The following is a 12397-nucleotide window of genomic DNA, read 5'->3' as shown; positions in this document are numbered from 1 at the left end:
CAAGCACAATGCATTTCCTGCTCATTACGTTATACATATTGGACTGAACATGTTAAAGCCTGCTGTTGGTTGCCATGGGAGCAGCACCTTAAGATCAGCATAACTGTATAGATTGGTACCAGTAACCATTTTTAATTACAGTCCATCTGTTGAGTGCAAACAAAGCATTTGACGTCAACAATGTGACTGACAGTGTCTGTTGACATCTAGTGGATGTACAGTGCATTGCATATTTATTAATAGCTCTACATGTGTTTTTTTCCCCCTTAGGGCCACACAGTAATCAGGTCTGCTGCCAATGCATCTTTGCCCCCCATGATGATGTCACAGCGGGTTATTGCACCCAACCCTGCCCAGCTTCAGGGTCAGAGAATGCCCTCCAAGCCTGGCATGGGCCGCTCCTCCACGGGCGGTTTGGGTAATGCAGTGAGCTATCAGCAGGTACGCTCAAACACATTAGACCTAATTCGTTTTGTGGTTTTTCTCCCTGCAATTTATTGACGTAGAACTTTTAGACAATTATACAATGTGAGCAGAACAGATTATGACCAGATAAAAACCTGAGCTGTGTCACATTTGTACTTTGTTAAAGGCTCGTTTCAAAAGACTGAATTTATAAACTAAGGCTGCGTGATATAGCAAAGTATTTTCAGGCTTTTGACAAAATACACACTAACGTTTAAAAGTTGTGGGTAACATTGTTGACGTAATATGCTTATTTAAAAAGAATGCATTAAATTGATCAAAAGTGACAGTAAAGAATTCTTTTGAACTTTCTATTCAAAGATTCCTGAAAAATATATCGCCGTTTCCACAAAAAAAAATGAAGCAGCAGGATTTTATTTATTTAAATTCAGCTTTGCATCACATGAATAAATTAGATTTTATAATATATATATATATATATATATATATATTTTTTTTTTTATTTTATTTTTTTTAAACAAATGCAGCCTTGATGAGCATTTTTAAAAAAATATTAATGGTACTGTGTGTGTATATATCTCAGTATTTCTATATTCATGAATTTCCTTAAAAGGGTGTCAGTTTTTTTTGTTAATAGGTAGGTAACAATTAAATTCAAAATAATCATTTTTTTTTTCTTTTTTGTGTACACTATAGTTTTACTATGTGCTAAATTTGCTCAACTTTTTTCTTTTTCCGCTTAGATTTAAATTATGCTTTTAAAATTTCTCCTCCTCTGGATGGTGCATAAAACAAGCCGACTGGAACGGCCCTTGACTTAATAGCCAAATAAAAATTGTGCATTAAATCACAGCAATATTCATAGTGTTTAGTTTTATATCGCCAACAAAATCATATTGAACATGTCGTATATTTAACAAATCGCCCAGTCGCAGCATGAATCATTGATAAAAATGGCTCATGTGGGTCCTGATGATTTGCCCTTTTGCTCTGTGTGATGCAGGCTGCCAGCCAGCAGGTGGGGGTCTCGCAGCGCTCGGGCTCCTCTGCGATCTACATGAACCTGGCACACATGCAGGCAGCGGGAGCTGGCGTCGGGGTGGGTGTCAGCGGGGTCGGTGCCGTCAGCCCATCCACCCTGTCCAGCGCCTCCAGCGTCGCTTCTCTGAACGACCAGGCCAGCAGCCAAGCAGCCGCTAAACTGGCCCTGCGCAAACAGCTGGAGAAGACCCTGCTGGAGATACCTCCACCTAAACCCCCAGCACCCCTGCTGCACTTTCTGCCCTCTGCTGCCAACTCTGAGTTCATCTACATGGTGGGGTTGGAAGAGGTGGTGCAGAGCGTCATTGATAGTCAGGGTGAGAGCAAGAGGAAGAAAACACACCACAAAAACTGTTGCACAATATGGAAACACAATATAGTTTGAATTGCAGTATGATACACATTAAGTCACATTGCAGGGTGTGTTCACACTTTGCAGGTTTGGTTCGATTAAAATGAATTTGGTTCATTTGAATAAACGTGAACGCAGCCATCTGAACCCTGGTGTGCATCACAAACAATTGGGCGTTCAATCGAACTCCGGTACGGTTTGACTAAAATATGAACGCGACACAGACTAAAGACATCTAAACAAACCAAAAACAGGACATGATGTCACAAGATGCGATCCTGCGAAGGACAGATTGCTCAAGCATACCTGGTTGTTCTCGCCACAGTCGCAATTCTGCCCATTTACAGTTCAGTACAGGCGCTGGAAACGCGTCTCCTTGCAGCAGGTCTTCGTTGTGTGCGTAACAGGAATTCCTGGCGCTGTTTTGATTCCTTTACACATTTTATATGTTGGTAAAAATGCCATTATATGTACATACAACTAGCACATTTAGTCCAGAAAGCAGAATAATTTTGGATGTTCAGTAAGTTCCGTCGCAACCTTTTTTTCGGCTCGGTCTTTAAAATGGCTCTGTGAACACAAAGCGAACCAGACCTAAATGTAACGTTTTTATTTTTTTGGTCCGGTCCAAGAGAATCGAACTAAAAGTGTGAACCCACCTCTAAAAAAACAAAGCGGCACAAGTCATTTAATCCACAGATAAAATTGTGCAAATAGGCAAGGCAAGGCAAGGCAAGTTTATTTATATAGCACATTTCATACACAATGGCAATTCAAAGTGCTTTACATAGAAGAAATTAAAATAATCAAAATAAATCAGAATAATTAAAACAGTTTAGAATAAAAAATAAGAAATAATGAAAAATAAAAATTATGATAAAAATAAAATACAGTAAATTAAAACTATTTAGAATAAAATGAAGTGCAGTAACAGTCGGACGAACAGTGGCACAGTGCTCATTCAGTAAATGCACAGCTAAACAGATGTGTTTTGAGTCTTGATTTGAATGTGACTACTGTAGGAGCACACCTGATCTCTTCTGGAAGCTGGTTCCAGCTGCGGCTGGCATAATAGCTAAAAGCAGACTCTCCATGCTTAGAGTGAACCCTTGGTATTTCTAGCTGATGTGATCCTAATGATCTGAGTGATCTGTTGGGTTTATATTCAGTGAGCATATCTTCAATGTATTGAGATAGAATCATTTGCCGGTCACACTCGACCCAAAAATAAAACCATACCTGTGATTTTATTATACCACATTTACTCGGTTCAATTTTGTGTGTTTGTAATTGATCAGGTAAAATGCGGGGGTCACTGCCACACGTGGAGCCGTTCTTCTGTGCCCAGTGTAGGACTGACTTCACCCCACACTGGAAGCAGGAGAAGAGCGGCCGCATCCTCTGCGAGCAGTGCATGACGTCCAATCAGAAGAAGGCCTTGAAGGCCGAGCACACCAATAGGCTGAAGAACGCTTTCGTCAAGGCTCTGCAGCAAGAACAGGTCAGTCGATATCTGAGTTTTCATTTCACTGCTGGAAGTAGAGTTGTCATGATGATATCAACATTTCTGCAGTCAGTAACAATGAATGTGATGATTCTCAATAAAAGTTCCAATACCGCACTACAAACTCGAAAAAAGCTAAAATCGTCATAAAGCAGGAATGTTCCATTAAAAAAAATAGAAATGTAGTAACTTAAGTATTCAAAATGAAATAAAATAAATGAATTTGGGGCTCTGAAACGATTAATCGGGATTAATCGCATCCAAAATAAAAGTTTGTATTTACATAATATATGAGTGTGTAGTGTGTATAATTACTTTGTATATATAAATACACACACATGCATGTATATATTTAAGAAATATTTGCATGTATATACTTAATATATATTTATACAAAATTAATATTATACATAAATATACATATTTGATTATATTAATAACAAATTTTTCTTAAATATATACATGCATATGTGTGTATTTATATATACAAAATAATTATACACACTACACACACATATATTATGTAAACACAAACTTTTATTTTGGATGCGATTAATCGTTTCACAGCCCTAAAAAAATGATAATATTAATAAATACTATAATAGTATACAAATAATATTAATATAATACTTGCTGAAGAATTGCAGAAGTAAAATGGTAACAAATTAATTGAAAACGATGACATACAGCCACATGTATTTCTTTAAGTAACATTTTCTTAATACAATAATAGTATTTGTTCTTTATTTTATTTGTTTATTTGTCTTTTATTATTTATATTGATTAAAAACTCATTCATTATCATGATTATTATTGGTTTAATACCGCCATTCCTAGCTGGTAGTGTGTGTGGTAACTGTAGTTTGTGTGACTGTACGCTGACAGGAAATCGAGCAGAGGTTGCAGCAACAGGCTGCTCTGTCTCCCAGCTCCGCCCAGACCGTGCCCAGCGTGAGCAAAGCGGAAACCATGATCCGACACCATGCCCTCCGACAGGTAAACCTCTCAGTGTGTCCTAATAATGGCATCTCTTGAGAGCATTTTTATGGATTTTTTTTTTTATTCTGGCCTTTCAGCTAATCACAGATTTTAACGACTGATGATTCAGTGTCAATTTAATGGTGCCAAAAGGTGTCGTGAAATTCAACTCTGATTTTCTCTCAGACTCCCCAGCCACAGGCCGCTCTACAGCGGAGCCTGTCCAGCTCAGCACGAGGAGTCCTCTCTAACTTCGCCCAGGCCTCCCAGCTCTCGGTGGCCAGTGGGCTGCTGGGAATGACAAGCAAGCGCTGTGGCAGCAGCAGCAGTTCCAGTGGCGGCAGTCGGGCCCAGCATGACAGCCGCAGGCAGATCTACAATATCCCTGGTGAGATGATACTTCTCAATTAACAGTACACCTTAAAGAGGACCTATTATGCTTTGTTGCATTTTTACCTTTCCTTAGTGTGTAACTTTGTTTTATGCAGAGCTTTGTCATGCACAAAAAACAAAGTCATTTCAGTAGGGCTGTCAACTTTAGTCGTTTAGTCGACTAATCGGTCGATGCCGTCGTGGTCGACTGACATTCTTATTGGTCGACCAGTTGCATTTTTTTTTTTTTTTTTTTTACCAATAGTAGGAATTTTTCAATGACTTACTCCTTGATAATTATTCATTTATAAGCAGTTATTTATTACTGTATTCTAAATATAATTAGCCTATGTTTTGTCCCCAACTTTAAAATGCTTTAATTTAGGCTATTTTTGTAACTGCGCCACAGTTTAGCGCACACACATAATACAGTCGGGAACCGCACCTGTGGCTGGCTGCGCTGCTGCTTCACGCTCGGTAAGGGATGCTGTATTCATTCAGTTAGAACGCTGCTTGTTTTGGCTTTAGTCGACAAAATGTCCAGGAAATATAAATCTTTTGTCTGGCTGCATTTTAAAACAAAGACGACAAGACTGTGGAGGGAGGCGATCGCGTTGCCATTATGAGCGCGCAAGTCGCGCGCCTACATTTAAAATCGAACTTGAGCGCGCAAAAGACGTGAGCAGCCTTTTAACGGCTATATCATGCTGACTCAATAGATTGTGTTTTCTTAATGTTTTCGTTTTTATTTGTACACTTGACGCATTTGAAAATAGCCTAAATAATGCAACAAAACGAAAATAAACCTATACGCAGTCCTACAGCCTATTATTAGGATTGTTTTTAAGTTATTTGGGTTTTTTTGAGTGTTGTTTAAAACGCATTGATCGTCAGGACTAAAGTTAACCCATAGCTTTGAAAGTAAAGAAGAATATAAAGCCTGTATAAACGAGAGCTTTTGTTGGAATTTTTCATTATGTGGCAGATAGCAGTTATATTTTTTGCAGCGTGTGGTGTGGTCAGGTGCGCGAGTGGGACTGTACTATAGACCTAGGACAGAGCTCTTCACTTTTTGCAGTTAAAAAATCACTTAATTTTCAAAGAATTGTATTATTATTATAGTTTTATTTATTTGTGATGTTTTTTCGTTGTTGTTTTATAAATGCTCAATGACAATTGTTTAAAAAATGTTTAATCAAAACATCACGTTTTTTTTTTTTTTTTTTTTTTTTAGTCGACTAATCGTCGAGCAGGACTCGACTTTGGTCGACTAAGGATTTCTTTGGTTGAATACAGCCCTACATTTCAGAGTGAGTTATTCTATATGTCAGTGTCACTGATTCTGAACTCGCCGAAACGCCTTCAGTGTAGAGGGTGACACGGGAGTGGATTTTCAAACCTCTCCAGTCCCACTTCCATAAAAAAAATTCCTGTTTCTGGCTCAGGATGTTAAACCATCCAGATTAGAGCTAACAGCATATTATACAATTTATTCCATGCTGTCTTTGATGAATTTATTGCTTAATCTAAATTTAATTTATGCACTGCAGTAATTAATCTTAGCTATTAATGAAAGCTATCTAAATGAAAATAGGCTACACCATTTCAAATGTAACTTCTGTATTCAAAATCTTAAAAGTTTGTAAGCATTACATTTTTAAAAGTAAAAGCACAACATATTTCTTAATATTAGCTACTGCATGTGGCATTTTACAGATAAAATGTTGCAGTTTATCCGTTTTAACTTCTGTAATCATTAAAAATGTAGAAAATCATTAAAAAATCACTTCCTATCATCCCTAGCAAGTAACTTGCAAAGTAATTTCTGATTAAAGCAGCACTATACAGTTTTTTTTTTTACCTTAAAGGTGATGTGACTTCTTGTTGACGTTTAAAGTATTTTCAAACAAAACGGAGGCTAGATAAACCTCCCTCCTCCTCAGCTGTGCACTGACCCCCCAAACCCCACCCCCAGGGCCTTCTTGTCAGTTATTGGCTGGAACAGTTTGTTACGTTTCGTTGACGGGTTACCGCAGTTTGCAGTTACTCTAGGGGTCACAGTTTGACAAAAAACGGAAATCCTGCATAGTGTGGCTTTAATTCGGTTCGGGAGTAGTAGAGATAAAAGCCCGCCCGCACTGACAATTGATTGGTTGGGTCCTTACATGCGCTTAGTGAGGTGCACACACGCAAGGTCTCTCGCTCTCTCCCTCTCTCTGCCGTGCGCACGCTACACATGCTCGCTCTAGATTCTGGGAGATTTTTACTAAATTGCGGCCATCAATATGCGGGAGACTCCCTGAACTTCCGGGAGACTTGGGATATCTGTGACTGCTTGTGTAGTGTGTTTTCTTCTTCTGGGGCAGACTGGGACCAGTCACAATATTCCTCATTTTTAATAATTCCCGCCCAAGGCATAGAAAAATTAAAAATAATTTCGTTGAGATGAACTGAAATTCTATAAAAAATATATTTTAAAAATGTGGTGCAATTAATTATAGAAAAATGTGCAATTTATTTAAACAATCAATAGTGTGCCGAAGTTATGACGTCACTTTGTAGGCCAAAACGCGGAAGTCAGTTAGCATTTTCTATGGGATTTTGCTTAATCGCCTGAAATAAGGTCTTTGGTGAACAAAGCCTCTAGATATTTTCACGTTTTGATCTATGACATAGAATACACGGTTATAACCTGCTTGTGGTCTTTAAATTTTATTGTGTCTGCTTGTGTTTATATAGGCTTCAAAATGTATACATTTTGGATTAACTTGTAAAGATTATCTTGACAGACAAAACGTGTAAGGGTCACAACTCTTTGTTAAATACAGATCTTATTTTTTTGTGATTTTCCAAAAGTCTATGGGGAAAATGCATAGCTTTTCAATCGAGGGAACCCATGCGCCGCTAGCTTCCGAGGTGACGTCATCACTTCGGTACTTTATAGCACTAAAAATAAATATTATTCAAATTTAATGTAATTTACTTTTTATTTCAACGCATTTTAATTTGATTTAAATTCACGCTTACCCCTTATTTTATTTTTTATTTTTATATTTAATTTTATTGGCATGATTGTCTGGGTTTGATAGGATCACGTTTTTTTTTTTCTTGGTGAGAATTGTTATTATTGGAGTGTATGTCAGGAACTCATTTGTGGAGCACTTTTTTTTTTCCTTTTACTTATCCCGGCCCCTCTTTGTCTTTCTTCTCCATCGCAGGTCTGAATATTGCCTATCTAAATCCTGGAGCCATTGGGGGCCACAAGGCATCCAGTCTAGCGGACCGTCAGCGGGAGTATCTGCTCGACATGATCCCCCCGCGCTCCATATCCCAGTCCATCACCGGACAGAAATGAGCCCCGACGGGACTGCAGACCCCCCCACCCCCTTTCGGACGCCCCACCACCCCTCCGTTCTACATCAGAACATCCCGACCCCCCCCCCCCCCCCAACACATACACACGCACACACCATCACCCCATCGCATGCAGTGCCTGTCCGTGTGCCTACCCAACTAACCCATAAGAACAGCTCAATCAGTCAGACTTTAAACACCAGACTGTGCATCTCAAACTTCGGTTTCCTACTATAGCAAAGCTCTTTATTGTTATCTCAACTTATTATTGCTGTTGTTATTGCTACTTCTATTATTATCACAGTTATTATTATTAGTATTATTGTTGCTTCTGTTACAGTTACTCTTATTACACTTATTAGTAGGTTTAGTGGTTTTTGCATCTTTTTACGTTCTTCCCCTAATGTTTTTCTTTCGAGAGGGAGGATGCCAGATTGCAGGGTCACTTAAAAAATCTCCAAGCATTTTTGGTTCATTTGAAATCTTCCTCCCTCAGTCGCCCATGTAAAATTAGACTCGTTCTCTCTCACGTCGTATATATGTTCAGAGTTGGAATGGTTAAGGCGTTCTTACCTGCGGAGAGAGAAAGAGAGAGAAGAATCTTTGTAGCGGTACACGTTTGGAAACTACAAAGTCCTCCGAGAACCTTCTGGTTCAGAGAGATTGAGACCGACTCATGTACATTGATCAGATTGATCCTTATGCAGAGTGCTGATCTAGTCAACGTCGAGAAGGCCACACGAACCGAAAGCGGACCTGCGCTGGCACGGATGAGTCTCCTGCTGTCGAATGTACGGAGAAACTGTCGAATCCGAGACCTGTTACCGAGCAGGATCTCTCCCGTGTCTCTCACTTTCACAGGATGCAGTGATGTCGTATAACTCCTTTTGTGGTGACGTCGTGTTTCACTGCACAGCAGAGAATGAAGCCAGAGAGTCCCGTCTCCATGAACTTTTGTCTCTTTTTGATTTTTCTTTCTGCTTGGGTGTTTTTTGGACTTCGTCGGGCGGCGTCTCCGTCTGAAATGGCCGTGTATCTTAAAGGTACTTGCCACGGGAGACGATAATCATTGATATGTCAAATAGGTGGAATTATTGGTAAAAAAAAAAACACACACAAAAAAAAAAAAACGGTTTATGCGTAGATTAACGTGAGTTTTAACAGAAGGCATTGACAAGGATCAATCATCATGTTAAAGCAATGCACATGAGATGCCTCGTTATGGAGGAGCACTTTTCTTCTTAATAAGTGGAAAAAAATGGTTAAACGAAAGAGGATAAGAATGTTTCAGCTTGAGGTATGGATGCCATCGGATGTCTCGGAGAGAGTCGGGAGAAAGACCTGCTTTTTCGACCCCATGTTGAATGAATGCATTTCAAGATACGGTACTTGTGTTTTTTTTTAGACATGCAAGCGTTCCTGGAGGCGATGGTGACCGTACAAGCAGTGTTTAGTTGATATGCAGTATTAGGGATTCTGTGCAGGATGACTTCGGACTGCGCCTGTGCTCCGTTTCACCAATGGCTTTCTGAAGGGTTTAACATCTGCTTGTTGTCAAGGAGTTGAGCACTTAACTTTTTTTTTTTTTCCCTTCCCGATCCTAAGCATTTACCATGACACGTTTGGTTCTTTTGGAAATCAGACTTTAGAGGTCTGTCATGCAGGTCATGTTTAATAGCCGTGAGGAAACTCGAAGCTATGAAGTGGTGAATTATTGGAAATGAATCTGTGCACATGCGTCTTTCAGTCATGTGAATAGTCACTGATCCTTGCAGTTTTTTTTTTTAAACTGTGTCCTGTATAACGCCACTGATTTGTGGTGGAACGATGCAACTTTTGAACAAAACAATTTTGAAGCTACCTTGGATTAAATTTTCAGGTGCAATATTAGATGATAGGATGTTTACATTTTTATTCATTTTTTTTTCATTTTTTTTCCTGGTTATGAAAATAAATCAGTCCCTTTTACTCATTCTGTTCAGCCTTTGATAGTATCTTTTCTCAATTTTATGATCTGTATTTTTTTTTTTCTTTTTTCTTTTTTTAAATGAACGTAGGGTGTTTATAATAACTCATTTCTCTCTCCTGCTCTCTCTTGTAGACTATATTAGATGCATCCATATACCTGTGTTCATGTATTTACGAGAAAGTTGGATTTTGAAGTTTAACTTCCTTTTTGACTCCTCGATTAAGTTCCATTTTTGTTTGGTTGTTTAATTTCAGCTGTTTCTTAAAAAAAATAAAAGAAAGAAAAAAGGAGAAAAAAAATCAAATTTAATCAAACAAAAAAAAATGTATGAACAGATGATGACACGATATTTGCTAGGTCAGAAGTAATAATGACTTATTGTACATATGCTTTTTTCTCCCTTGAATTAAAAATAATGAAATGAAATTAAAATGGTTGTATATTGTGTAGAAAAGCAAACAAAAAGCCATGAATATTGTGAAGCTTGTCATTTCGTTTTGTGATCACTGTGTATTATTGTGTAACAAATGTGCAAAATGTATGGGATTATACTTCTCTTGTTTTTGAATGAGCTCTTTAGATGCATTTTCTCCCCGGCTGTACGTTTTTTGTAGTATGTAGTATTTGCAGAGGAAAAAAAAGTTCATTGTTCTGGTGGATCCATCCATTCTGTAGTCTTTGGACTAAGACATGATGGGACAGTCTCGTATGTTACGTTTTTTTTTTTTTTTTTTACCACAATTTATTTCAAGCATTGATGTTCAGTGAATAAGTTCCTTTCCCTAATGTCCCACACAAAGTGTTGGTCTTACAGAACATGGACTGGATAAAACATTTGACAGTATTAGTCCTCACCTGACCAAATCCAAAGCGATCATCATAAATATTAAAATCAAAGCATGCTAATGCTTTAGATAAATAACTGGGTGCAGAAAACCCTACAGGGGAGATTGTGTACATTTGTTTTCTATTGCTTACAGTACAAACTTTCTTCAATATATCCCTATTTTTTTTTCTTTCTAGGGAAAAATCACAATGCTCTTATTATTATTTTCTTTTCATGGAAGATTGTATACATTGTATACGATGAAGAAAAAAAAACTTGTTTGTTTGTTTTTGACTGTTCCAATGCTTCTTGCCTTCAGCCTTTAAATCATAAGAAATCATAAGAAAAAAATGGACAATTCGCACACATGCAAGTTTTGATCCTAAGGTTTGTGACTATTAGATATACTTTTTCAAGATTCATGTCATGGAATCACTGTCCATAATTCTCTGACTGGACAATCAGCTTTTCTGGAGTTCTAGCGCTGGGGTTTACTTCTCTCTTCAATTTTTTTTTTTTCTCTACAATTTTTCCCCCCTCTCCCTGATTTTTATTTGTTGCAAGTCTCTTTTTTTTTGATATTGTTGAAGTGGGAGAGAGGGCTTTTGGTCATCATTTTTTTTCTGAATTTCATCTGAACTTTCATATATTTTTAAATAGACTTAGCTGCAATTTACCCAGTTTGAATTTTAAAGCAAATGGCAATATGTTGAAATCCGTTTGTAAAAGAAAACTATGATTAATTAAATTGTGTACAGTAAAAAAAAAAGTACTGGAGATTGGCTTATTGATTTTAGTCAAGGAAAAGTGCTTTTTGTCAAGTTTTTATTTTCATTTAGAACATTAATCCAGACCTTTTGCACATCCTTGATATTTAACTGTCTAAAATGGAGATGAAAAAATGCTGTTTGATTACTGCCGGTTGATTAACAACAATTATGCATTGACTGAAAAAAAAATAAGCTAATTTTGGAGGAAATAACTTTGTAATATTTATCACTTGCAAGCTATGTTTAATAAAGGATGGAACAGTTTATCTCGGAGTGTGTTAACATTTGTCCGCAGCTCATTTATGGTGTTATTTGTTACATTTTTAGTTGGCCTATTTTGCCTTTAGTATTTTTTGACGTTTTACTTTTTTTAAATTATTATTTTGTATTTTAAGACCTCTCTTTTAAATGTTTAAAGTGATAGTTCGGCCATAAAATTGTGTTATTATTCTCCCTCATGTCGTTCCAAACACATTCATCTTTGAAACTGTCCATCTATTGACAGCTACGCAACCACTTTGACGCTTCAAAAAGTTCATAAAGAGATATAGAATATGTAATCTCTTAGAGTAAATCTAATCTATATGAATTGAGCATTTAGTCCGAATTTTCTGAAGAGACTAAATCGCTTTATATGATGAACAGATTTAATGTAGACTTTTATTCACACAAATATTCATCAGCATGTGCAAACCAATGAGGTGTTGAGGCCCATGAATGTTTGCATCTATAGAACGAATGTTTATTTATACGCCAAAAATAGTTTTTGCGTCTATATGACACGCCGTTAAATTCCCCACCCCCT

The 12397-nt window shown here is 37.5% G+C and overlaps 1 protein-coding gene across 3 annotated transcripts in view; it reads left to right on the top strand.

Moving 5' to 3' along the window:
* gatad2b (GATA zinc finger domain containing 2B) overlaps positions 1–11858 on the top strand; it is a 50558-nt gene extending 38700 nt beyond the window's left edge. For all 3 annotated transcript variants that reach the window (XM_089123141.1, XM_089123140.1, XM_089123139.1), the window contains exons 6-11: positions 271–441; positions 1430–1784; positions 3118–3320; positions 4209–4319; positions 4488–4689; positions 7892–11858. In XM_089123141.1, coding sequence (XP_088979267.1) covers positions 271–441; positions 1430–1784; positions 3118–3320; positions 4209–4319; positions 4488–4689; positions 7892–8028 — 1179 coding nt within the window. In that variant the 3' untranslated portion in view covers positions 8029–11858. The remainder of the gene's footprint in view (positions 1–270; positions 442–1429; positions 1785–3117; positions 3321–4208; positions 4320–4487; positions 4690–7891) is intronic.
* Positions 11859–12397: the final 539 nt, after the last annotated feature.

The sequence above is a fragment of the Pimephales promelas genome, chromosome 18, assembly GCF_988280905.1.
Source record: "Pimephales promelas chromosome 18, fPimPro1.hap1.1, whole genome shotgun sequence".
Classification (NCBI taxonomy): Eukaryota; Metazoa; Chordata; class Actinopteri; order Cypriniformes; family Leuciscidae; genus Pimephales; species Pimephales promelas.
Note: the sequence above shows the minus strand (reverse complement) of the source record. Positions and strands in the feature narration are given on the sequence as shown.